The following is a 25,073-nucleotide window of genomic DNA, read 5'->3' as shown; positions in this document are numbered from 1 at the left end:
TGAGCCTGGGGCAGGCCCCTTATTTGCAAGACTCATAAATAATTGGGTACCGGGGCTGCGCCTATTTGCATACGGCCCGGTGCTTACGGCCCGGTGCTTTCTGCCCGGGCTTCCCACTCCCGGTTTCCACCGGCTCATGGATATTCATGAGGCGCTCTGGGGGCGTGGGCCTGGGCGGAGCTAGGGGCGGGGCCCCGCCGGGGCTCGCTCTGGCTTGGTCCCGCGGTGACGGCGGCAGCGGCGGCGGCGGCGGCGGCGGCGGGGACTGGCGTCGGGGCGTCGAGCCCGAGCCGAGCGGAGCCGGATCCCGGGGGAGCGCGTGAGTGCGCGGGGGCGGGCAGGAGGGCGAAGGAGGGGGCGGGGTCCGGGATAGGGGCGGGGGAGAGGCATGGAAGGAGTGGGCGCTTTCCTGCCGGGACCTCGGGTTTGAGGTAAAGGGGGGGGGGTCATCAGGAAAGTTTGCAGGGGCCGGGGGTGCAGGGGAAGCGGGGGTCACTGGGGAGCTGGCGCGTGTGCGCGGGGGCGGAGGGTGCACGGTCTCGAGCTCGTGCTGCCCGAGCTAGAAGAAAGGGGGGAGGGGGCGAGGGCTTGAGGCGGGGCCGGGGGCGGGCGGAGCTGCTGGAGGGACCCCCGCCTCTCCCTCCCCGGGCCTGTGCTCGCCCCCTCTCCCGGCTCCCTCGGCACGCCCCCAGCCACCCCATTCCGCCCCCACCCGGTCCGCGTCCCCAGTCCCTCGTCTGTTCGCCGGCTGCTTCATATCCAGCGCACAGGTCCTCCGCTTCTGCCGCCGCCGCCCCCTCCTTCTCCTCCTCCTCCTCCTCCACCCGCTTCTCCTCCTCTTCGGCTGCCGGCGTCCCCTCTGTGTCCAGAGCTCCCCACTGGGCCCCTCCAGACGGCCCCTCGCCCCGGGCTGTTCCGTCTTCTCGTTGGCCCTCCCTCCTCCAGCAGTTTACGTGCTGTCCCTGTCGACCTCTCTGTCCCGGATCCGGCCGGAGATCCCAGGGTCTTTAGAGGCGACCCCGCTTGCGCCGGTGGCTGTCTGGGCCCTTGTCATCCGGCTGGAGCTGCCCAGCCTCTCTCTCTAGCCCCTCTGGCGGCCTTTGCTCCTGGGGGTCAGCTAGTATCCCCTGACTGCTGGGGGCGGGAGTGCTCAGTGCCGCTGTGATTCTTCAGCTTTTGGCTATGGCCTTGGTCACCTGGGTTTCCTGGCCGGGGCCTCTGAGCTTCTCTGGCCCTCGCATTTGGGGAAGCCGAAGGCCCCACTTCATTGCTGCAGCCCCTCATACTGTAGAGGTGCCCATCAGGGCCCCAGGTAAAAGGGTTTTACATTTCTTGGTCAGTTTGCCCCTATTTCTAACCACCCACACCATGTCCCTTGTAATAGTGTTCAAGGACAAGGAAACAATCTTGTGTTTTTTTAATTTTTTTTTTCCTTGCCGTGTGCCCCTCCCCCATGCACATTGGGACTGGCTCTGCACGGTTCTCATCCACCCCTGGTGTGCAACCCTCCCTTGTAGTTGGCTGACCGAGGATGGATGGTACTGGGTTTCTCTTTATGCTCTTCGTGTTCTCTCCTGTCTTAGAAACAAGCCGGGGCAGGGTCACATGTGAGGGGTGGGTGAATTGTGCAAAGGCTGGGCCACAGAGGTCCCTTCTTGGCATCTGGCGCTGCCTTCCCAGGCCAGCTGGAGTGGGTGCTGAGGAAGGCAGTGCCCCTTGCAGGTGGGAGAGTGTTGGGTGGTCCTCAGGGCTGTGTGCATACCAGGTGATAGGAAACCTCTTCCTTCCTTTGGAATGAGACAGGCAGGGGGCTCTGGAGCCCGGTGGTGGTGGCGGTGGGTTCTTGTGGGTGGGATGGTGCTCCAGGAGTCAGAATGGGAACTGAGGAGGTAGTGGAGTGTCTGAGGAGCAGGTGACCAGACTGGGGCCCTAGGGAGTGAAAGAATGGTCTGGAATGCTGGCAGCTTGTGGCCTGGGGAAAGGAGGAGGTAGTTACCAAGGATCTTCCCTCCTTGGTGATACCCAATGGAATCATGCTGATAGTGGCCGACCTTTATTGGATACTTTTTCCGGGTTAGGCATTGTGCTAAGTTTGCATGTACCTTCTCACCTGGGCTTCCCACCTGTCTCGTTAACTCCTGTTTTTACAGAGGGAAACAGGCTTAGAGAAGGAAGCAGTGTGCCCCAGGTCACACAGCTGGAGAGTGGTAGACCCACCCAGCGTCTGAATCCTGGTATATCAGACCCCCAAGCTCCTGCTACCGGCTTAGAGGAAGGGCATCATTTGGCCCCTGCCATAGGGCTGTGTCTCTTGGTTTAAAAATTCTTCTTCTGTCCCCCTCAATACCCCTCAGGCCAACCCTGGGCTGGTGAGTGATGCCCAATATCCCCTTTTCATCTGCCTTGGTTATCCCGCCCTGACTGCCCAGAGGGGAACCCCAGGGAGTTTCTCCCCCAAGCCACCCCACCCCCCGGATGTTCTCAAGTCCTGTCCCATTCTCCCAGCCCAGGCCTGGGCCGGCTCCTCCTTCCTCTTGGCGAGGCTCTGGAAATCCAGTGGGAGGCCATTGCTATGGCAACAGGACTAGGCCCTGGCTTTACCTCATCAAATTCCAAGCTGAAGCCAAAGCGATTGAGAAATTAAAGAAAAAAAAATGTATTCCAGATGTTTACTTTTTATTCCTTATTTTTCCGTGTTTGGATGAGACAGCTCCGAGGCAGGCGGGCGGGCGTGGGGCAGGGATGTGGAAGGAGGAGGGGAAAGAGGGGGGAGAGGGAACCACTCCCAGCTGCAGGAGGGGGGGGGGCAGGGTGAGCGGGAAGGGGGGGAGGCAGGCGGTGGGGCGGAGCCCCAGGTTGGGGAGGAGCGGGTTTTTCCCGTCTCCCATGAGGTGATTCACGGAGAGACCTCAGACTTCGCGGCCCTCTTGCTCCGGCCCTGAGTGGATACCTCAGGCAGGGCTGCCGGACCCAAGGGGTGCCTTGGCAACGGTAAGTGGGGTGTCTTGGGGAGCTTGCCAGAGGGAGCAGTGGGCGGGTCCCTGAAGCTCCAGGACTCCGGGGTTAGGAGACCGGAGTTGAGAGAGCCGTCTGGGACGAGTGGAGGATACGGCTGCCTGCGGGGGACCTCCCTTGACCTCCCCCAGCCCCCTCTGAAGTTCCCGCTTCCGGTCCCACACTCTGCCCCTGCTGGAAGGACGCTTCCCTCAGCCAAGCCTGCTGCCAGCTCGCAGCCCCTGTGCCTTCTCAGTCTCTTGCTCTCATTTCCTGGGTCTCCGGCCACCCCGCTCACACCCCTCGGCTCCCCAATTCTCACGCAGGTTCTGCCGCATGTGATGAAAGTGTCGGCTCTCCGGGAAGGCGCAGCCATGGCTTCCCCACCGCCCCGGGAAATGCAGGAGGAGCCGGTGTCTGCTGGCTCGGAGCCAGGTACCCATGGGTGCTGGGCGGAGGAGGGTGGCCCGGAGGAGGGTGGGGGCGCAGCAGCGGAACCCCTGCTCTGTCTTGGAGGGGGCGGGGGAGCGAGAGTGGGAGGCACACTGAGGCTACGCAGGATGAGTTTGCGAGGTCGTTCGCTCCCGTCGAGCCCTTTCAGACCAGGTTTGAGAACCTAGGTCCCCAGCACATGAGAGCAGACTGCCCTTCGAGGTGTGGTGCGGATTAAACCATGTGTTCTGCAGAGGAGGAAACTGAGGCCTAGAGGAGAAATGGTGTGCACCTAGGGGGGTTTGAACCCAGACCTCCTGGCTCTGTGTCTAGACTCCTTTCTTGGGCTGGGTCCAATGAGTGGGTGATACAGGATTCTATTAGCAGGGCCATGGCCATGAGTAATTCCAAGTCTTTTATTTGGCAGTGGAATGCCTTATGTAGAAGGTAGGTTTCTGGTCTTGTTTTTTTCCTGTAGCAGGTTTACTTCTGTTTGGCTTAGGTCAATAGTAAGTTTCATTCCTGATCACACACCGGATGACAGTGGGAAGGTGGCCTGGGCGTGTACTCTGGGAGGGGGGTGGAGTAGGGAGCCAGAGTGGAGAAGCTGAGCTAGGTTTACTATGGGTGGTGGAGCAGTACAGTGTCATGTAAGAGGAAGGGACAGGACTGGGGACATGGTGGCCTGACTGCTTGATGTGGGCAGGCAGGCATCCATTTATTGGCTCTTTTGTTCATTCATTAGTGTGTTCGTTTGATAAGAACATGTGCTAGGGTGCAAAGGGGGCTATAAGGAGAAATTACATGCCAGCTGGGCCCTTAAGTAGCTTTAGTTTGTAAGGGAGATTGAGTAATGTTTTTGAAATTTGGAGATGGGTGAAGGTGCTTCTGAGATGTGTATGGATGATCAAGGAAGGCTTCATGGAAGAGGTGACATTTACCCTGTACCTAGAAAGATGTGAACTTTCGGAGTTTGTACAGGGTGGGAGATGAAGTTCTGCTTCCTGGATCTTCTGACAGACCCCCAACCAATCCTTTCCTTTCGGTAGGTGACCCTCGGGCCAAACCCCCCGTCAAGCCCAAACCTCGGGCCCTGCCTGCCAAGCCAGCCCTGCCTGCCAAGCCCAGCCTGCTGGTGCCTGTTGGGCCTCGGCCCCCCCGGGGCCCCCTGGCTGAGCTGCCTTCTGCCCGGAAGATGAACATGCTCGCAGGACCCCAGCCCTATGGTGGCAGCAAGCGTCCCCTTCCCTTTGCACCAAGGCCTACGCCTGAGACCTCTACTGGAGGAGAAGCCACTCGAGAGACTGGGAAAGAGGAGGCCGGGAAAGAAGAGATGCCACCTTTGACACCCCCAGCTCGATGTGCTGCCCCAGGAGGCGTGCGGAAGGCCCCTGCCCCCTTCCGTCCGGCCTCAGAGCGCTTTGCAGCCACCACAGTGGAAGAGATCCTGGCCAAGATGGAGCAGCCTCGGAAGGAGGTCCCTGCCAGCCCTGATCGCCTCTGGGGCTCCCGCCTCACCTTTAACCATGATGGCAGCTCAAGATATGGCCCCAGGACGTATGGTGTGGCCACCGGTCCCAGGGATGAGGACAGCTGGACCCTCTCCAGGGGATGCTCCCAGGAGGTGCCAGCAAAGTCTCCCAGCGAGTGCCAGGAAGAGCAGAGCAAGACCCTTGAGGAGAGGTGAGCGGAGGGAGGCATCCTGGAGGACAAGGGGGTGGCTTTATCTGGGACTGTGACCTTCACGGTTAGGTTAGTTTGGGGTCAGTGTGCTATGAGTGCAGGCGGACCCTGGTCTAAGTCACAAAACACTCCCCTGGTAGATGGTGTCAGTGCTGTGTTCTTTTACAGAGCTGATGTATGTTAACGGTGGAATTCAATGCACTGTATGGAAGTTTATTTTTGGGTCTTTTTATCCGGAGAGTTGAATTTGCCTCATGTGATTGACCGCTATTTGATGGAGAGAATATTAGGCCTGTTTTAGAGATGCAGAAACTGAGGTTCTAAACGACTTTCCGTGGTTCCTCAGCAAATAAGGGACAGAGCTAGGATTTGAATTCAGGTCTATTTGATTCCAAAGCTTGTTCTCTTTAGTGCTAGCTCCTACTGAGGTTGGGACAGCGTGCAGGTGCTGGTGTGTGTTGGGGGGGGGGGGCAGAGGGCGAGGATAGGATCAGCAGGGTGCAGTCTGCCCACAAGGAGGAGTCTGATAGAACAGCTATGACACGAGCACGCCTCGATGCCAGGCCGGCCAGCGTCCGTGCACAGAGGTCACGGCCAGGTTGGAGACTGTGGGACGTGCTACAGTTGTCTGGGGTTGGTGCCAGTGTCAAGGAGGGCTGGCCAGGAGGTGCCCCTGGGAGTGGTGGGCACAGGCTCCCCTCCCCTTCCTACTGCTGTGAAGGGCAGGGCTCCTGTGGTCTGGGCTGAGTCCCAAGCTGAAGGCCCCTGCCCTACCCTGCCCCCCAGCCTGGCCCCATTCTCACCTGAACTTGCCTGGAGGGCAGGGGCCCTAGTTCATCCTTCTTCGTCCCAGGCGTCCAGGAGGTCACACGCTGCCCAGGCCCGTCTGCTCTCAGACTTCCTCCCCTTCCTTGCTCTAAGCAGAACTCAAGAGGAGCAACTTCAACTTTGGAAAATCACTCTTCCCCCTCTTCCTCCCCCTGCAATCCTTCAAGAAGCATTGGCAGGGCAGCCGGGACCAGCTGCACTCTTCCTGGCTGGAGGAGAACGTTAACCCCTTATGGGCTAGGGGAAGGAGAAGTTAGCTTTTTGGGAACCACTGAGGGGCCTGGGCATGCAGGGTGCTTCTCCTAGAGGAGTGGGTGGGGGGGCATTTAACCCTTGATGTGCAGGTAGGGAATGGGCACTGTCTCCCGGGGCACTTTCTCTCTGGAAACGAGAGACACTTTCTCTGTCCTCAGTGATTCCAGGTGGGGCTCAGTAGTAGATGCCTGGGGGGTTTGACTTTGGGGGCTATTGAAGTCACTTCGGCAGACTCTCCATCCAGTCTCCCCCTGGTCATCAGTGGCAGACTGCTCTATTCTCTGCCTCCATTTCTTGTTCCCTTACAGGAATGCCCCTTTGGACCTGGCCTTCAACGGGGACCTGGCTCAGCCAGCCAGCTTGGACCCACCTGCCGATGTGAGTTAGCCTCCTGTTATGAATCAGAATCGTAGTATTTTAGAGCTGGAGGGGTCATCTCTGAGATCATTTGTGTGACCTCCTTGTGGTGTAGATGGGGAAACTGAGGCCTGTGGAGGAGGTGGCGTGCCCCACCCAGGTCTGGCCCCGAGACTCTGATTTCTTGACTCCCAGGCCACTGTTTTCAGTCCTCGAGGTGGTTAAGTGTGGTTCAAGCTGTGAAACTACTCGTTACAAGCAGTAATTATAGTATTTATAACAACCAGCCCTGATCAGGTATCTGCGGCGTGTTAGGCACGTCCCAGGAGCGGTGACTAACTTAGTCCTTATGAGAACTCTGGCTGCTGGGCCCTCCTGGTCCCGTGTGAGGTGTGGGGACGCCACGGCTCACGAAGGTTTGGCACCCAGGGGCTGACGCAGGATCTGAAGTGCCTGATTCCAGTGTTCTCCCTGGTTGGGCTGTCTTCTCGGGGTTCAGATGAGGACAGTGGGACCCTCTCTAGGGGATGGTCCCAGGAGGGGCCAGCAGTGTCTCCCAACGAGTGCCAGGAAGAGCAGAGCAAGACCCCTGAGGAGAGGTGAGCGGCTGGAGGCAGCCTAGAGGACAAGGGGGTCAGAAGCGGGTGTTCCCTATTTCCTCCTCACTGCTCCCCACAGCGTGCTCAGAGGATGGTCAGCCTGCTCTCCCAAGTAACTGATACCCCTTCTAGCTCATAGGGCCCTTCTGGCCAAGGGTTGTCCTGTCTCCCCCTCGATGGAGACCCGACCACATTCCCTCGTCCATCCGACAGATACTTACTGAGCACTTACCGTGAGTCGAGTGCCAGGGACACAGCAGAGAGCAAAGAGCACGGCCTCCTGCTCCCAGGGAGCTCACCCAGTGCAGGGAGGCAGACACAAGCACAGGCATCCCTTGAACCCGCAGACTGCAGTGTGTCACAAGTGCGGGAGTCCCATCAAGGCAGGGAGCTCTGGGCCCAAGGCAATGAGAGAGGCCTTGCTGCGAAGGTGAGGGAGTGAGCTGCATGGGCGTTTGGGGAACAGCATTTTGGGCTGAAAGAACTAAGTACAGGAGACTTAGTACCTTCCTGGCAAGGAAGCCAGGATGCCTGGATTGCAGTGAGAGAGGAGGAGTTGCCTGCCAGCAAGGTCTGACAGCTGGTGGGTCGGGTGCAGGGTTGGATGGTGTGGAGCCTCACAGGCCACTGGAAACACTTGGCCTTGAGTGAGGGGAAGAAGCCACTGAGGGGTTTGGAGGAGACCAACGACCTGGTGTTGGCCTGGTCGCGAAGCGTCATCTTGGTTGCAAGGAGCCAAGAGCGGCAGCGGGGACCAGTGGGGGCATAAGCCTGGTGGCTGGACCCTGGAGGTCGACTCTGGATAGGGTTTAAAGGTGAGGCAGGCAGGGTTTGCAGGTGGCTTGATAGGAGAGCGAGCCAGTGCAGAGTCACAGATGACGGCAGGGCCTTTGGCCTGTGCAGTGGAAGGGTGGCGAGGTTACCGTTCATTCAGGTGGGCACCTGGAAGGGTAAAGCAGGATCGGGGGGATATGAGGAGTTTGTTTCTAGATTTGCTGAGTTTGAGATGCCTCTTCAATACCCCAGTGGAAATATTGAGGGGACAGCTGGACAGTTGTCAGCGTACAACGTGGCAGTTAAGAAGGGCAGGTCAACAGGGGGGTTAAGGTCACCAGAGGAGCTGGGGATTAAGGTCACCAGAGGAGCTGGGGAGGCACAGGAGGGCAGGGGGCCCAGGCCCCATGTGTAGCAGGGGAGACCAGGAGGAGACTGGGGAGGTTGGGGTGCTAGAGGCCACACAGAGCTAGCAGCCACCTTTGGGGCTTGAGGAGGGCATGACCCACGGTCAGATGCTGCTATCAGGTCAAGGCAGATGAGCCCTGGGAATGGGATTCAGCTACAGGGAGGTCATTGGTGACCTTGACGGTAGCATTAGCTGGCCGGGTGAAGGGAGAAGCCTGTCTGGAGGGGGTTCAGGAGAGAGCGAGACAAGAGGAACTCCATGGATAGAGAGTGAATGTAGGCAACGCATTCAAGAAACCTGGTGGTAAGCTTTAGAGAGAGGTGAGGTCAAGAGTGTTTTTTTTTTTTTTTTAAGACAGAAGACATAAGAGCAGTTTGTGTGCTGGTGGAAATGAGCCAGTAGAGAAGGAAAAATCAATGATGCAGGGGAGAGAGAGAGAGCTCTGAGCCAGGACCGCTCACAAGCATAGGATGGGAGCATGGTGCTTGGGCTCACACGCAGGCAGTAGGGTGTGAGGGCTGGTGGCTGATGAGGGCGGCAGGTGGTGTTAGGGTTTGAGAACACCAGACGCAGAAGCATCCCCTGGGAATGTGGGCACGCGAGGGGAAGCATTAGGGGACGGCCGGGGGCTCGGGGCTCGTTTGAGGTCCTGGAGGTTTGAGAGCTGATCAGGCGGTAGGGAGATCGGGCATCTGGCTTGTTTCCTGATCTGCAGCCACGTCCAGCCCCAGGTACAGCTGCCGGGAGGTGGAGAGCTGGGTAGAAACATTGCATGGAGGTTGGTGGGGGAATTGTGGAAAGAAGTGACTTAAACACCACCGAGAAGTGAGGGCAGGAGGGGAACAGGGACCATGAGAAGGAGGAGGGTTAGTAGGCTCTGCTTCCTGGAGGCAGAGGCGTTTGAAGGATCAGCGAGGTGGAAAGAGGTAGCGGGACCCATAGGAGGTGGGAGCGGGGAGCAGACACTTGGAGTGGAGATTATAGAGGGGCTGCAGTTACCAGTGAGGACAAGGAGTAGAGTATGACCTGGGAGAGGTGGCTCACAAAGTGACCATGCAAGAAGGGATCAAGGAACGGAGAACCAGGATGCTGGAGGGCTCTGTAGGGGCTCAGACAGGAGGGGTGGTGGGTGGTGTAGTTTAGGGCGTGCGGTTGAACACTGGAGTTGTATGGAGAGGAGGGAGGATGGGGGCAAAGGAAAGGGACTTGAGAAGCAAGTGGGACCTTCTCTCTCCCAGACCCAGTGGGCGATGATGCGGGAGAAACCGCCCCGTTGGAGGGGGTGGCAGGGGAAGCGTGACCCCTGGGGAGGGCACAGGTCAAAAGGAGCAAGGCTTCCTTCATTGTCTGGGGACAGGCCAAGTGTTGCAGTGGAATGCCAGGATGCCAGGCGCTCTACCCCTTCCTCCTCTCCCAGACCCCTATCCCATAGCATCTATTTTTTCCATAAGTCCTATCCCGAGAGGCCCTGTGCACAGATCTTATTTATTTGAGATGGATGTTGTTGCCATTAGCCCCAGTGTACAGATGGGAAAGCGGAGGCTCGGAGATACCACCTCACCACCATATGGGAGGGCATACGGCTCATAGGAGGCAGTGCCGATGACTCCAAGCCATGTGCTTTCATGTCCCTTGGTGCCTTTTGCCTGGATCCCGAGGCAGGACCTGCCTGCTTCCTTGGGTAGCGCTGGGACGTGTGCATACACAGAACGGGGTGGGGAGCGCCACAGCGCCCCCTGTAGCTGCTCCTGTGGGTGGTCTGGCTCCACCCTGGGCTTACAGACCTGTTCCGAGGCAACACCCCGCCTGCCCAGATGGCAGATTCCCCATTTTCCTTCTCTGTTTGTCAAGCCGGGGTTCTTGACCGATGCACCACAGATTCTTACATCCTTAGGTGAGCTCTGGGAGTTGGCGGGGAGGGAAGATCTGAACCACTGGAGATGCTATGAGTGAGGCTGTGTGCATTTTCTGGGGAGAGGGCCTGGGGGTGGGGTCTGCAGACCCTAAGAAGCATAAGATGCCCCAAAATAATTCTTGGGGCTTCCCTTAGCTGCCCTGAGAGGCCCGCCTTCTGAGTTCCTGTTTCCTCCTCTGGTCTGTGGAGTTGAGAGTGTGAGGAAGCAGCTGACCTGGGGTCTCTGTGGGAGGGGAGTAATGGCTCTTGACCTTTCTCTTGCAGGTCTCCAAGCCCTGGGGCCCCTCGAGTCCAGGCTCCGCCTCAGAGAATGGAGGCTCCGCCAGCCCAAGCCTCCCCACTGAAGTCTCAGGCCTAGCCCCAGAGTCTTCCCGACTTCACTCACCTGCTGAGGGGTCTCCCAGACATCACTCACTTGATGAGAGCTCTCCCCGCCACTCTCAGCTTCCAGAAGCCCAGAGTCCTGCAGTTTCTGGGCCCTCTCCCTGCCCCCCTGTGACCCCAGCAGCCGCAACTGTAGCCCTGCCCGATGAGGGTCAGAGCTCCGACTGCACCCCGAGCTTAGGGCTCCCTGCTGTGGAAGCCGCAGAGCCCCCTGCAGCCGGCAGCCTGGCCCTTGAGAAGGTCTCAGGGCACCACAGCCTGGGGCAGCCCCCGGCTACCTCTGCCCAGCCCCTGACTGAGGGGGGTGAGTTGCCGGATCTTCCTCGGACGTTTCCATCTGGGGATGTGGCGGCCAAGGGTGACATAGATCTCCGTCCCATCAGCCTGGCTCAGCGCCGATTTTCTGAGGGTGTGCTCCGGCCGCCTGGCCAAGACCAGGAGAAGCTGGGGGGCTCGCTGGCTGCCCTGCCCCAAACCCAGGGGAGCCAGTCTGCCTTGGATCGTCCCTTCGGGAGTGGGACAGAGTCCAACTGGAGCTTGTCACAGTCCTTTGAATGGACCTTCCCCACTCGGCCTTCGGGTCTTGGGGTGTGGCGGCTGGACTCCCCACCTCCCTCCCCCATCACCGAAGCCACCGAGGCCGCCGAGGCTGCTGAGGCTGGTGACTGGGCTGCATCCAGCAGAGAGAAAGGAGTGTCCCAGCAGGGGCGAGAGACCCAGTCGGCTCCAGAGGGGCCAGGAATTCCTGGTTCCTGGGTGCAGGTGGATGATCCAGGCATCTCCCCAGCCCAGAAGGGTGATGGCGAGAGTCAACCTCAGTCCCCAGTTGTTCCCCTCAAGCCCTTACTGACACCAGGGGGCCCACCTGGAGTGGCCTTGCTGCAGGCAGAGGAGAGATATGAGGAGCGGGAGCCCGTGGCTGGACAGGAGTCCCTGCTCCCTCTGGCCACCAGGGAGGCTGCTCTGCCCATCCTGGAGCCGGTCCTGGGGCAGCAGCAGCCAGCACCCCCCGACCAGCCCTGCGTCCTCTTTGCTGGCATCCCTGACCCCCAGCAGGCGTTGCCTGCTGAGGAGGAGGCCATGACCTTGGCCCAGGCTGAGGCCACCCAACCCAGGACAGAAGCTCAAGATCCCTGTAGTGCGTCCCCCGAGCCCGCAGGCCCTGAAAGCAGCTCCCGCTGGCTGGATGACCTCCTGGCCTCGCCACCACCTAGTGCCGGCAGTGCAAGGCGGGGAGCCGGGTCTGAGCTGAAGGATACGCAGGCCCCAAGTGCCTGCTCCGAGGTGAGGACAGGGCCGCAGGGAGGGTGGGGGCCTCAGGGGATGGAAGCAAGGGCTTCGGTGTCCAGAGCCCGGGATGCCGCCGTGAGCAAGGCACCTGTGGATGTGCTCCTCATGGCTGGGCAGTCTGGCAGAGCTGACAGAGCAGAGGGTATGGGATTGATGCTTCGGCTTTAGAGTGAGTTCGTATCCAAGTCGAGCTTCCGCCGGCTGAGTCGTCTTGCTAACCCTAACCTCTAAGCTGCAGAAACCTTTCGCCATAAGAACATTTGCCTCTTAGGGTGGTACCGCAGGGAATATGAAGTGTGCTGAGCGCAATGCTTGACATATACTGAGCGTTCAAAGTGCCTCCTTACAAACGGTATCGAGGAAGGCAACGCAGTGCAGCTGTTTAGAGCTTGGGCTCCGGAACCAGACTGCCTGCGTTCTCTGTGGTTGGCCCAGATGTGACCTTGAACAAGTTACTTTTCTGTGCCTTGGATTCTGCCTCTGTAAAATGGGGGTAACAATGATGAACTCTCCCTCACGGTGTGATGGCAAAGATTAAATAAGTTGTAATACCTGTAAAGTACTAAGAATAGCACCTGGCTCATCGAGAGTGTTTACTGAGTGTTGGCTTTATGACCGTTGTTACCCTTGAGCTCAAGACTTGCCTTGCAGATAGGAAGCTCGGGGCCCAGAGAGGGCAGAGCCTTGTGCAGGGTTGCCCAGCAAGTTGGTGGCTGGGCCTTGATCAGAGCGCCAGCTCCCTGGCCAGTGGCCTTTCTCCTACCGGGCTGCCTCTGAATTTAAGGGCTGGGGTCCAGGTGGCTTTTGAAATGTAGTTTTCAAGGCCAGCCTGGGCTGGTAGGGGCGGGGCTAGAAGGAAGGAGGAGCCGGGAGGCCTCTGGGGGCAGGGGGTGGAGGGGTAGAGAAGGAGGAGCAGGAAGGAGTTAAGACCGGGCTAGCTCCTGGTAGGTGTGTCTGTCCAGCGCTGGGTGACTCAACTGGCTTCTGGGCGGGGCTGCCAGAGCTGCAGCTGCTGTGGAGGGAGCCGGGCCAGGGCAAGCGGGAGCCAGAGTCGTTGGACAGGTCCAGGCGAGGGGAGCGGCCCAGTCCCGTCCCTGCACTCAGCTCAGCCGCACCCAGCAGCCCAGGGCGGGCTGGGGGCAGGGGCCATGGCCCGGCTCGGGGACCAGGAGCCCAGCATGTCTATCTTGGAGAGGCTTTTAGCCAACGCGGCGCTGCGGGACGAGGCGGGCCGGCTCCGCAGCCCTGAGCCCAGGGCTGACCCGCCTGAAGGAGTGAGTCAGGGAGTATGGGGTTGAGGGGGGGGGTGGTGCAGGGGGCCCTGGACCAGCTTTTTCCGCCTGTGGCAGCTCCTGTCCCTCCTGTCTCCTCCAGGGACAAGGCGAGGGCTGTGAGGTCTTCCTGGGAGGAGCCAGGCAGAAGGGCGCTTTCCTTAGGGAAGAAAGGCCTGGGAACTTACAGGGGCGAGTAGGGGCAGGGGCAGGGTCAGACTCTCCACCTGGAAAGCAGGTTGTGGAGGGGCTTTGAGTCTTGACCACCCTTCATGGAAACGTCACTCCTTCCACACCCCTGTGAAGACCACTCTGCTGGCAGCCTTTCTCTTGGCGCTTGGCCAAGTGTTACCCAAGGGCCTGTAAACATGACCATGGGATCATTGATTGAGTGTCCATATTGAGTGCCCCTTGCATGCCAGCCACTGTGCTGAGATTTGGCTTAAAATGATCTTGCTTAATTCTCCCAAACCACCCCAGGCAGTAGGAATTCTTCCCATTTAAGGGTGAGGACCCTGGGGCCCAGAGTGGTTAAGTGATTTGGTCAAGGTCACACAGCTGGGATCTAAACCCAGGGTTTCTCTTGCTAACGTGGGGCTCTCTGGACTAGGCAATGCTGATTCTCATTCTGGACTCCCACCCTGATTGACTCTAAGCATTGTTTCTTTGTGTCTCTCTCTTTTTCTGATTCCTAGGGACTCCTTGGCTGGGCCCAGAAAGATCTGCAGAGTGAATTTGGAATTACAGCAGACCCCTCTCCCAGCAGTTTTAGTCCTTCCCACTGGTCTCAAGACACTTCTCAGGACTATGGCCTTGGTGGTGCAAGCCCTAGAGGGGACGCAGGCCTTGGAGAGGGGGACTGGACCAGCAAGCGTGGGCAAGGAGCTGGGGAAGCGAGTTCCAGGGATTGGGCCAGCAGGTGTGGCATCGGCCAGGAGGAGATCGAGGCTTCCAGCCAGGATGGGAGTGGAGTGTCTGCCCCAGGGGGGCCCGGGGCCCAGGACTGGGTGATTGGAAAGCCAGCCCAGCTTGGCACTCAGCAGAGCCAGGAGGCAGATGTTCAGGACTGGGAGTTCAGGAAGAGGGATTCCCAGGGCACCTACTCCAGCCGGGATGCAGAACTCCAAGACCAGGAGTTTGGGAAGAGAGATTCGCTGGGTACTTACTGCGGTCGGGATGTAAGCCTTCAAGACTGGGAATTTGGGAAGAGAGATTCACTGGGTGCTTATGCCAGCCGGGATATAGACGAGCAGAACCAGAAATTGGGGAAGAAGGACCACCTGGCAGACGGGCAGGACGAGGAGTTTGGGAAGAGAGATTCTGCAGAGCAGCCAGATCAGGATTTCGGGAAGAGCGCCTGGATGAGGGACTATAGTGGCTGCGGCAGCTCCACAGCCCCTGGCCCCCAGGATAGAGGCTTCGGAATGAGAGCCCTGAGCGCTGGCTTCAGCCCTGAGGAAGCCCAACAGCAGGATGAGGAGTTTGAAAAGAAGGTTCCGAGTGGCAGGGACGGCCCGGGCCAGACCAGCAGGGATGCAAGCCTGCCCGAAGAGAGAGAATCAGGGGGCTTGTTCAGCCCCAGCACCCCTCAGTCCCAGGACGGGCCACTGGGACAGAGAGACCAGGGCAGCTGGCACGGTGGCGGGGCTGGCCAGGATGCTGGAGGGCTGCAGGGGGCGCAGCAGGCAGGGGGCCAGAGCCCGAGCGATGCTGGCCGGAGTGACAGGGAGGTGGGCCTGCGAGGCTGGGCGGGCGACTTCAGCCTTGGTGTCGTACCCCAGCCGGAGGCTACCTTCAGCCCGGGGCAGCGAGACTGGCGAGGCGACTTCTGCGTGGAGGCTGCCGAGAGGGGCCATCAGTTTGGCATCATCGGTGACGATCGGGCGGGAGGTGTTGGCCTGAGCCCTTCTGGCCAGATGGCAGGTGGCCCCTTTGTGCCTCCAGAGAAGACCCCGACCGGGCCTGTGGACTGGACCGACCAGCTGGGCCTCAGGAACTTGGAGGTGTCCGGCTGTGTGGTTTCTGGGGGCGCAAGTGAGGCCAGGGAGGAAGCCGTGGGACACATGGGCTGGTCAGATGAGCTGGGCTTGAGAGACGTGGACCTGGCCAGCCGTTTGGAGGCTGGGGGATCCGAGGAGCCCAGGGGCATTGGGGTTGGGGAGAAGGACTGGACTTCCGATGTCAGCCTGAGGAGCAGGGATCTGGCTGGTGTCGGGGATGTAGGGGGCCCCAGCCAGGCCAGAGAGAGTGGCGTGGGGCAGACTGACTGGTCAGGTGTGGAGGCCGGAGAGTTCCTTAAATCTAGGGAGCGTGGGGTGGGACAGGCAGACTGGACCCCAGACCTTGGGCTGAGGAGCATGGCCCCGGGGGCAGGCTGCAGCCCCAGAGAGCTTGGGGCGGGCCAGGTAGACTGGGGCAGCAGTCTGGGCCTGAAGAATTTGGAGGTGCCATGTGACCTAGAGTCTGGAGGTTCTCAGGACTCACGGGGGTGCGGAGTGGGCCGGATGGACTGGACCCAGGACTTGGGACTCCGGAACGCAGAGCTCTCGGGGGCCCCAAGCGAAGCCAGGGAGCACGGGGTAGGAGAGGTCAGCCAGTGCCTAGAGCTGGGGCTGAGGGACAATGGTGTCTCGTCCCCGGGCCTGGAGGCCAGAGAGCTGGGACCTGGCGGGACCAGTGGGCCAGAGACCCAGGGTGAAGACCACTCCCTCCTTTCCCTGGAGAACTGCCCTGAAGAACCCGGGATGGAGATGGGAGAAACCCCTGGCTTTGGAACCAGGTAAGGGAGCCCCATCCCTGTGTGGGAGGGAAGGTGCAGCCGCTGTATGAAACCCTGCAAGTTTTTTTGAGGAGGGAAAAAACCGCTTTCCCCTGAGGACATTTAGGGTTTGGAAAATGGAGATGGTCTGGACTGTGAAGTTTTAAATTTTTTAAGAATTGAAATGTGACACACCTACAGGTGAGTTCTCTCTCTCTCTCTCTCTCTCTCTCTTTTTTTTTTTTTGATGATGATTGTGATGTCTGAGGTGGTGTTCATTTGCTGCCCATGCTTTAGGCTTCCTCGGTGCTTCGTATCGCGACTATCCTGGAAGACAGGGGGTGTGTCTTGTCTTCTGGTGCCCAGGTTGTGCACAGCACCTATTCCCCAGGCCTCTTGGCCCAAAGCCGCGGGTTTTCCCAGGCCGGGGGATACGGATGCTTTTATGGGTGTCGGAAGGAGGATTCTGCGTGTCCCCGTGGCCTGGGCCACTGCAGGGCAGGACTGGAGTGCACAGTGGCGCTTGTTTCTTGCAGAGATTAGGGGCATCTTGCCTGCCCTGTCTTAAGGCCCAGAAGAGCAGACAATTTAAGAACCTGAAGGTCGTAGGGACCTGGTTCCTGACCCCATGATCTTGGCCTCCATGCATGGAGTTCCTGAAAGGGAGCTTTCCAGAGGAACAGACTGGTAGTTGTTGACGAGCCAGCTGCAGTCTGTCTCAGGGATTTTTACGTTCTGAAACCAGTGGAGGTGATTTCACCCCTAGAAAGGGTACTAAAAAGCCATCGCGTCTATTTCCTTAACATTTCTGTTTATTGAGATTTGGTTTTATTCTCTTGACCGAGTAGAAAGTTCTACATTTCGGAAGAAGCTGGATCTTCTCACTGGGCAGTCAGGTGGGGGCTGTGTTGTAAGTGGAAGGGGCTGGTGGTAGTGGAGGGGACAGGGAAGGGTCCAGAGGGAATCATGGGGTGTGGACAGGTTTAGTTGTGGCTAAGGAGAAGGGAGAGAGAGAGAGAGAAAGGTGGGCAGAGCATGGGTTGGTGATGAAGGCTGCAGGAAGGGGTGGGTGTACAGGGTGGGGAGTGTGGAGGCCCCTGGGATCCAGGATGAGTTCCTGGACGTCTCTGAGCCTGGCTTTCGAAGGTTAGCTTCGGGAAACCTTACCATTCCTACGCCCTGTGGTTGCTCCTGGTTTCTTTTCCCGAGACTCCACTCTACAGGGCTTAGTATCAACTGCACATCTTACTTCGTTGACCTTCACAGCTGCCCTAAGACGTGGAAAGGGATTTTTATCATCTCCAACTGGGTGTGACCTGCTTACGGCCGCACAGCAGGGCTTCCTTCTGATTTGCACATTGTAAATGCTGTCAGGTGTGGTTATGTTCAAGACTCTCAGATTACCAAGGAGCAGGACCCACAGCCCTCCACCTTTCCCCTCCGGTTGGGTGGCTGTTGAGAAGGGGACAGCGGGAATATCTGGGTTGGGGAAGAGGAAGGTAGGAGCCGAGGAGGAAGGGAGTCCTTAACACTCAGGTAGCCTAGCCTCTATCACACCTTTAAGACGCTCTGGTTTTCTGTCTGTGTTGTACGTTTGGGGAATGCTGTGCACTCTGTGGCCCTGTCGGAGACCTCGAGTGTTTGTGTATGGGCATGTGGTAGCACATGAAAACACAGCCACAAGGAAACCTGTTCGCCTTTCTCTAGTGCAAGGTTTCCCAAGCTTATTTGACTAATATCCAAAGAACTTGTGTTCCGGGCATCTGACTTAGGGAAATTCTCCACCCTGGAAAATTGCTCTTGGAAGGCAATTTTGGAGGTTCCCCTGGGAAGTCCTTGAGGACAGTTCCGAGTAGTCTGGGTTTGGCACCATGTGCCAGGCTTGGGTACTGATTCTGCCACCACCTCTGTGACCTTGGACACGTTCCTTCTCTTCCTCAGGGCCTCCCATTTCTTGTCTGTACGTTGGGAGTGCTTTTCTCCGCAGACTCTCAGGGTTAAGAGTTGAAGACACATGTAAAGTGATAGAAACCTGCCTGACACGTGGGTGAACACTGAAAAAAAAAATGCTTGCTACTTGTAATTGTATCTGATGTGCAAATTTGGATTGTAAATTTGAGCTGTCCATAAAGTGAGGCCCTTGGGGACATTTTTGTCATCATCTCTGTGGGGGGAAAAGGTACCCCTGATGGCAGGTGGTCCTGTCCAGCACAGCTGTGACAAGACCAGCATGGGGGTGAGAGGTCATGGGGAGCTCCCAGGCCTCTCCTCTGTGTGTAGGGCCACCATTTCCTGGTGGGAGTGGCTCTCTTAGGTCCCCCAAGAGCTCATGCACTGTCCTCTCCTCTCTGTGGCCTCCTGGTCATCTGCTGTCTCTCCCTGGGGCCCCAAGTGGTACAGAGACCTCTTTGTCATTTTGGGGTCTTCATAGAATCTGAGATGATCCTGAGAGATCATTGAGGCCAGCCCCCTCACTTCATGGGTGGGGAAACTGAGGCCCAGGGAGGCAGCATGACACGTACAAGGTTCACAGCTGGTGATTATGGCCCCCTTGTATTCCCTCGGGCCCCAGCCTTGTCGTCCTCTCTGGGCACTTTTCCTGTCTCTCGCGGGTCCAAGCCAGCTTCTGCCCATTTAGACACATCATTCTAGCTCCAGGCTTAAGCCTCCCTCATTTTGGGCCTTAGAGCCTTGAATACTGGGAAGCTGATTTTTTTTTAAATTTTTATTTATTTTTATTATTTTTTAAATAAATTTCCTAATGTTTTATTTATTTTGGAGAGAGAGACAGAGCAAGAGGGGGAGGGACACAGAGAGAGAGGGAGACACAGAATCCAAAACGGGCTCTACGCTCTGAGCTGTCAGCACAGAGCCTGATGCGGGGCTGGAACCCGTGAACCAAGAGATCATGACCTGAGCCGAAGTCAGAGGCTTAACTGACCTCGCTCCCCACGCGCTCCCTGGAAAGCTGATTTTGTGCACATCTACCACATGCCATTCCCTGGGTTTGCACCTGGAGCAACAGTCAGGAGACCCTAAGTCCAGATGGGGTGAGGGTTATAGATGGTGCAAAATGAGATAAGTCCTCAGGCCAGGAGCCTGTGTTGAGAAGGATGATTATCGTAAAAATTCGTCAAAATTGAGCACACGGGGCGCCTGGGTGGCGCAGTCGGTTAAGCGTCCGACTTCAGCCAGGTCACGATCTCGCGGTCTGTGAGTTCGAGCCCCGCGTCAGGCTCTGGGCTGATGGCTCGGAGCCTGGAGCCTGTTTCCGATTCTGTGTCTCCCTCTCTCTCTGCCCCTCCCCCGTTCATGCTCTGTCTTTCTCTGTCCCAAAAATAAATAAAAAACGTTGAAAAAAAATAAAAAAAAAAAAAAATTGAGCACACATTTCCAACATACTGCCTGCAGACCCAGTGAAGTATAGCTACGTTTTTTTTTTTAAGTTTATTTATTTTGAGAGATGGGGGGTGGGGGTGGGGTGGAAAGAGAGTAGGAGCAGGGGAGGGGCAGAGGGAGAGGGAGAGAGAGAATCCCAAGCAGGCTCTGTGCTATCAGGGCAGAGCCCTACTCAGGGCTCGAATTCGCAAACTGAGAGATCACGACTTGAGCCAGGATCGAGAGTCGGATGCTTAATGGACTGAGTCCCCGCCAGGTGTCCCTGTGTAGCCACTTTTAATCTTCCCATTTTGCAGATGAAGATGCCGAGGCTCAGAGTGGACAGGTAACCGCGGGCGTAGTGGGGGATGAGCCCGGATATGTGCCAGTGTAAGCGCTCAGCACAGGCTCCTGACCGTTCTCTCCTGATTCCCTGCCAGGGAGGAGCTGAGGTTATAGGTGTTCCGGGTGCTCAGAGGCAGGAAAGCTTCTCCTGAGATGGGGGTTTACACAGGGATGAGGCATACCACATTCCCCAGTGCTCTTCCCACCCTCCCCTCCTCGTGGCCACCCCCAGAACCCACTGAGCTCATCCCCTGCCCTCTGCCCACGGGACTTAGGGCCAGATCTTGCTCTGGATGTGGATCTTTCCATCCACCCATCCGCTGTTTCACATCCCCTTCACTCAGGGCCTGCCCTCAGCCTTGTCTCGGCCTCACCCCAGGGAGGGGCTCTGGGCAGGGCCTCCTCAGGCTGGGTGGGGTGCCGCCGCTGCCCCCTCCCTTCCAGCCTCCCTGATTCGGAGCTGCAGGGTGAGCTGGCTTTGGCCCCCGTCCAGGGCTGCTCCGTTCTGCCACCACCCCCGCCTCCTCCCTCCTGCCCAGACCGCTTTAATTTCCATCTGTCAGCAGCTTGTGGAAAGACAGACTGACACACGTTCTCTCTCCTGCCCTCCCCTCTTCCGGCTCATTTCTGACTCACCTGCCCCACTCCCCTCCCCTTGGGGAACTCTCCGAGGCCTGGCTTCCAGGCACTGCCCCTGCCAGCCTTTCCCACGCCCGCCCCCCGCCCTGTGTGTGTGTGGTGTCAGTGTGTGTGTGTGTGTGTGTGTGTGTGTGTGTATGTTGGGGAGTGGCTTGGCTGTGCTTATGGGGGCTGGGCCCTAGATGTACCTTGAGGGAGGGGCATTGTGTGCGTGGGGTGTGTCCATATTTTAGGGGGTGGCGGCTGGCCCACACACCAGCTCCTCGAGTCGGTGAGCGTGTGTGATGTGCCCGTGTGTTGGTGCTGCTGTGTTTTGAAGGAGTGGCAGGCAGAAGATGCACAGGCCGAGTTGAGAGGCAAGGTGGCCCAGCCTCTTCATCACTGGGCAAACATCTGCCTTGTCCTGCTCCTCCTGGCCAGCCCCGGGCCCACGAGGGGCCCTTCTTGTCCTCTAGTTGGTCACAGACCTGGTGGGAGCTTGGGGGGCTCACAGGGCTGAGGAAAGGTAGAGGCGTGGGGGAGGGGAGCGAGCCAGCTTCAGAAGAGGAACTGCAGGGAGACTGAGTGGAGAGGCAGTGGGGGAGCTCTCCGGGCAGAGGAACGGCTTGTCCACGCACACACACAGCGGTCCAGGAAGGCCCGGCGTGTTCTGGGAGTCCCTGGCTGTTCCTTGAGACTGGGGCACAGGAAGGGAGGAAGTGGGGGCTGAGGGCTGAAGATGTTGCACAGCCAGACCAGCCAGTGCCTGGCTCATCCCAGGGAGAGTTGGCTGTCCAGGCAGGCGCCCCCAGGAGGGGCACGTTGACAGCATGAACAGTAGCTGCGGCAGCAGTAACGACGGCTGCCTTTGTTTGATGGGTGCACGCTGCCACCCAAGTGCCAGGTGCTGCACTTTGTGCTGTGGTTCCCATTTCACGCCCCAGCGACTACAGAGGTAGAGGACCCCGAGACTTTTGTAGGTGGAGGGACTCATCTGAAGCCTCAGTGGGGCACCTGGGTGGCTCATTCGGGCTTCGGGTCGTGAACTTCGGCTTGTGTTCCTGGGTTCCGGCCCCGCGTCGGGCTCTGTGCTGACGGCTCAGAGCCTGGAGCCTGCTTCGGATCCTGTGTCTCCCTCTCTCTCTGCCCCTCCCCTGCACGTGCTCTGTTTCTTTCCGACTCTCAAAAAATAAAATGGTGGAAAGAAAGAAAGAAAGCCTTAGTAAGTGGCAGACCCGGGATTTGACCCTGCCAGGCTGCCCAGCTTGTCCCCTCTGTGCTGTGCTGTACAAGGCTCTGACCGTGTCCTTCTGGGAGGAGGCTGGGAAAGCATGGAAAGGAGGGAGAAAGAGAGGTGCGGGTAGGGGGCACAGATACTGTGAAGTGAGCTTTGGGGGAGAGAGGTGTGACCTCATGGGTGACCTTGGCCTCTGGTCTGTCTCTTTTGCAGTCCTGGCAGGTGCCCGGCCCGCTCCCCACCCTCTGGCTCCCAGGGCCTGCTGGAGGGGATGCTGACTGCCAGCAGCTCCAGGGCGGCAGCCCGTAGGGAGTCGGCAGCCTCAGGCCCCAGGGACCCATGGGAGGAGGAAGGAGCCACAGCAGGTGCCGACCAAGGGGAGCCCCTGGAGCCTGGTGGGGACCCTCTGCCTTCCTGGAGGCCGCAGCCTGACGGTGAAGCCAGCCAGACAGAAGAGGTGGACGGCACCTGGAGCCCTTCAGGGGTCGGGCAGGGCGAGCAGGGCCCGACGCGGCCCCCTCGGCGGCCCCCCCCAGGCCCTCCTCCCCGTTCTCCCAGTCAGGACTTCTCCTTCATTGAGGTCAGTGTAGGCTGAGCCCAGGGCAGTGGTTGGGCTGTTGGGGGGCAGGTGGGTGACGCAGCCGGAGCCTCGTCCCTGGAGCCTGAGCCGAGCAGAGCCCTGAGTGCTGTCAGCCTGGGAGGCAGGAAGGGGGCAGCAGGTGAATCAAGTGAACAGGGGCTCTAGGCCGCTGGGGGGAGCAGCTCATAGGCAGCTGTTGCTGAGGTGTCTTGGGGATGGGACAGCGGTGCCAGTGGTGTTGCCCTTGTCCCGAGCAGGACACCGAGGTCCTAGACAGCGCCATGTACCGGAGCCGTGCCAACCTGGGGCGTAAGCGTGGGCACCGGGCCCCGGCCATCCGGCCTGGGGGCACCCTGGGCCTGTCAGAGGCGGCAGACTCGGAGGCACGCCTGTTCCAGGACTCCACGGGTAGGTCCTTGTCTTGTTTCCTGATGCCCGTGTCGCTGTCCGGGAGCCGTGCGAGGGAGGGGTGTTGTGGGCTTGCTGTCTGTGCTGAGTCCCCCCTCTGGGCCCTCGTAGAGCCACGAGCTTCTCGGGTGCCGTCTTCAGACGAGGAGGTGGCAGAGGAGCCACAGAACCGCCGGACACGCATGTCCTTGGGCACCAAAGGGCTGAAAGTCAACCTCTTTCCTGGCCTGAGTCCGTCAGCCCTGAAGGTACCATCTGATCATTCAGCCGGCACGTCCAGCCCAGCTAGCCACCTTGCGTCCAGCCTGTCTTCTGTCCGTCGTTCATCCGTCCGTCCATCCCTCCCCTGGCCCCTTCTTCCCGTTCCTCCTGCCATCCTGCTCTCCCTGCTGGCCCCTGTGCTGCGGGCTGAGTGTGGTGGAAGGAAGCACAGGGCATTCGTGTTCCAGAACTTCCCGGGGTGTGGGAGACACAAGCCTTGGCTCTGATTAGCTCTGGTGAAGGGAGAGGGAGAGGGAGACGTGTGACTGGGGAGGCACAGATAAGGGGCTGGGCCTGTTCAGAGACAGAGGAGTTACTTCATGCGGCCACACTGTGTGGGATGAGAGGGTATGTTGGGGAAGGCCTCACATAAGTGTTTGAGCTTTGAGGCATGTATAGGAGCTGGTTGTGGAGGGTGGGGTGATGGGGAGGTATTCTAGGCAGAGGGAACAGAATGAGCAAAGGCACAGGGGTGAGAAATCACCACTGGCTTTGTCCAGCCCAGTGAGTCTGAATCGAGTGTAGCAGTATCTTCTCGAGGACCTACTCGGCGCAAGGCACGGCTCCCTTCTTGGAAACTTGTCTTTAAACGATTTCCCATCGATCTGGGTGAAAGCACTGCAGAGGGGTCTGTGCCCGTTTCTGGGGACTGCGTCCGCTTGGGAGCAGGCCTTGTCCTCCGTGAATCCCCCTGCTTGTTCCTCTGATGTCTCTGCATTCGGGCTCAACTCATAGGCCAAGCTGCGCCCCCGGAACCGCTCAGCTGAAGAGGGGGAGCCTGTGGAGAGCAAGCCGAGCCAGAAGGAGTCCGCAGTGCAGCGATCCAAGTCCTGCAAGGTCCCAGGGCTGGGGAAGCCCCTTGCGTTACCTCCCAAGCCAGAGAAATCCTCAGGGTAGGTGACCTCGACTGGCCTCACTGGGTTGGCCTGAAAAGGGAAACCCTGCTTTATGGAAGAGGAAAGCTGAGGCTCTAGAAGGGGTCGATAAGCCCTAAATTCACTGTTAAGTTGGCACGAGAGTTCCGGTTCCTCGGCGAGGCCTCAGCCTGCCTCTTCCGGAGGATTGCTCTCCCTACCACTCCTCCCTCTGCTCACCTTTCCTGAGGTTTGCCTGTGACCTTTGCCCTGTACATCTAGGTCCGAAGGATCATCGCCCAACTGGTTACAAGCCCTGAAGCTGAAGAAGAAGAAGGTCTGAGAAGTCATCGAGGTGAGGGCGGGTTCCTAGGCTTGGGGCCTGTCTGGGACCTGGGGGTGAGTAGGGCTTGCCCTGGATGGCTCAGGAGGCCCTGTACCTTGTTCTAGGGCTTTCTCTGTGAGGCTGGCAGCAGGCAGCTGGAGCCAAGCTCCAGGACCTGGTGGGCCTCTTGGCTTCCCCTAGATCTTGCCCACAGAGCAGGGTGTTGTCTGGCCTGGGAGGGACTGGGAGGAGGGTGCCCATCCTGCCTTCCTCCCTGGGCCCAAGGACAGTCTTTCCTCCTCCCAGCGGCTGGCCCGAGTGGGGTCAGCCAGCCCTTCTGGTCTGGGACCCTTCTGGTCTGGGACTCCTGGGGGCACTCACCAGGCTTAAAGTCCCCAGCTGGGACCCTCCTCACAACTGGGCCTATTAGCTGGGAGAGCCAGGATGGATGCGGGGAGAGGAAGCCAGGGCTGAAGAGGCCCCTCTGCCCGCCCCTTGCGTCCCTCCCGCTCTGACCTCTCCCCCCTCCCCCTTTGCAGGTCCTTCCCATCTGGCAGTCTCAGGCAGTGCCCATTCCTGTGGGGTCCCCGGCGAGGAGATGACTGGAGCCCCACCATGCCCCAGGCTGCAGCCTCTGTCCCCCTCCACCTCTGAGGAGCGTCTGGGGAGGCACATTTATGCACTTTGTATCCCCTTCCTGACACCGCCCCCCCCTCCCCAACTGACCAGATTCAGGCATTAGTGGTTGAAGGTTTTGGTCCCCCCTTCCCGCCTTGCTCTCGTCACACCTCCCTCTCTGCTTCCTCCTCCAGCCTCCCTTGGGTTTTCTTTTGATACCAATTTATAGCATTTTTTATAAAAGCCTTTGATTTTTGTAATGGGCGGAGCCCTGCCCCAGCCCCACCCCAGGTCTCCCTCCGTCCTGCCAGGTGCCCCACAGAGACCAATAACATTTTGCCACTTGAAACAATAAAGTTTTTTGGGAATTGGTGCTGCCCAGCTTGTGGTGTGTGGTTATGGTGCCCTGTCCCCCATCCAAGGCCATAGTTGGGAAGTTCTGGTCCCGGCCCTGTACCGGGAGCTCACCATGATACTGGTGCTTGCTTCCCTTGGCTCGT

At 58.9% G+C, this 25,073-nt stretch overlaps 1 protein-coding gene across 4 annotated transcripts; it reads left to right on the top strand.

The window, feature by feature from the left end:
• Positions 1-246: 246 nt before the first annotated feature.
• TNKS1BP1 (tankyrase 1 binding protein 1) lies at positions 247-24,945 on the top strand. Of its 4 annotated transcripts, none has more exons than XM_042905433.1 (12): positions 247-319; positions 3,321-3,429; positions 4,476-5,109; positions 6,501-6,570; positions 10,511-11,914; positions 13,887-15,970; positions 21,741-22,107; positions 22,365-22,515; positions 22,627-22,763; positions 23,512-23,669; positions 23,913-23,985; positions 24,495-24,945. In XM_042905433.1, the coding sequence occupies exons 2-11, from the start codon at positions 3,336-3,338 to the stop codon at positions 23,971-23,973; spliced, it is 5,160 nt and encodes a 1,719-aa protein (XP_042761367.1). In that variant the 5' UTR covers positions 247-319; positions 3,321-3,335; the 3' UTR covers positions 23,974-23,985; positions 24,495-24,945. The 4 variants fall into 4 exon arrangements, with proteins under 4 accessions (XP_042761367.1, XP_042761368.1, XP_042761366.1 ...); XM_042905434.1 differs by lacking the exon at positions 247-319 and adding an exon at positions 363-431; XM_042905432.1 differs by lacking the exon at positions 247-319 and adding an exon at positions 2,851-2,991.
• The last annotated feature ends 128 nt before the right edge of the window (positions 24,946-25,073 follow it).

This window comes from Panthera leo, chromosome D1 (genome assembly GCF_018350215.1).
Source record: "Panthera leo isolate Ple1 chromosome D1, P.leo_Ple1_pat1.1, whole genome shotgun sequence".
In the NCBI taxonomy this organism is placed as follows: Eukaryota; Metazoa; Chordata; class Mammalia; order Carnivora; family Felidae; genus Panthera; species Panthera leo.
Note: the sequence above shows the minus strand (reverse complement) of the source record. Positions and strands in the feature narration are given on the sequence as shown.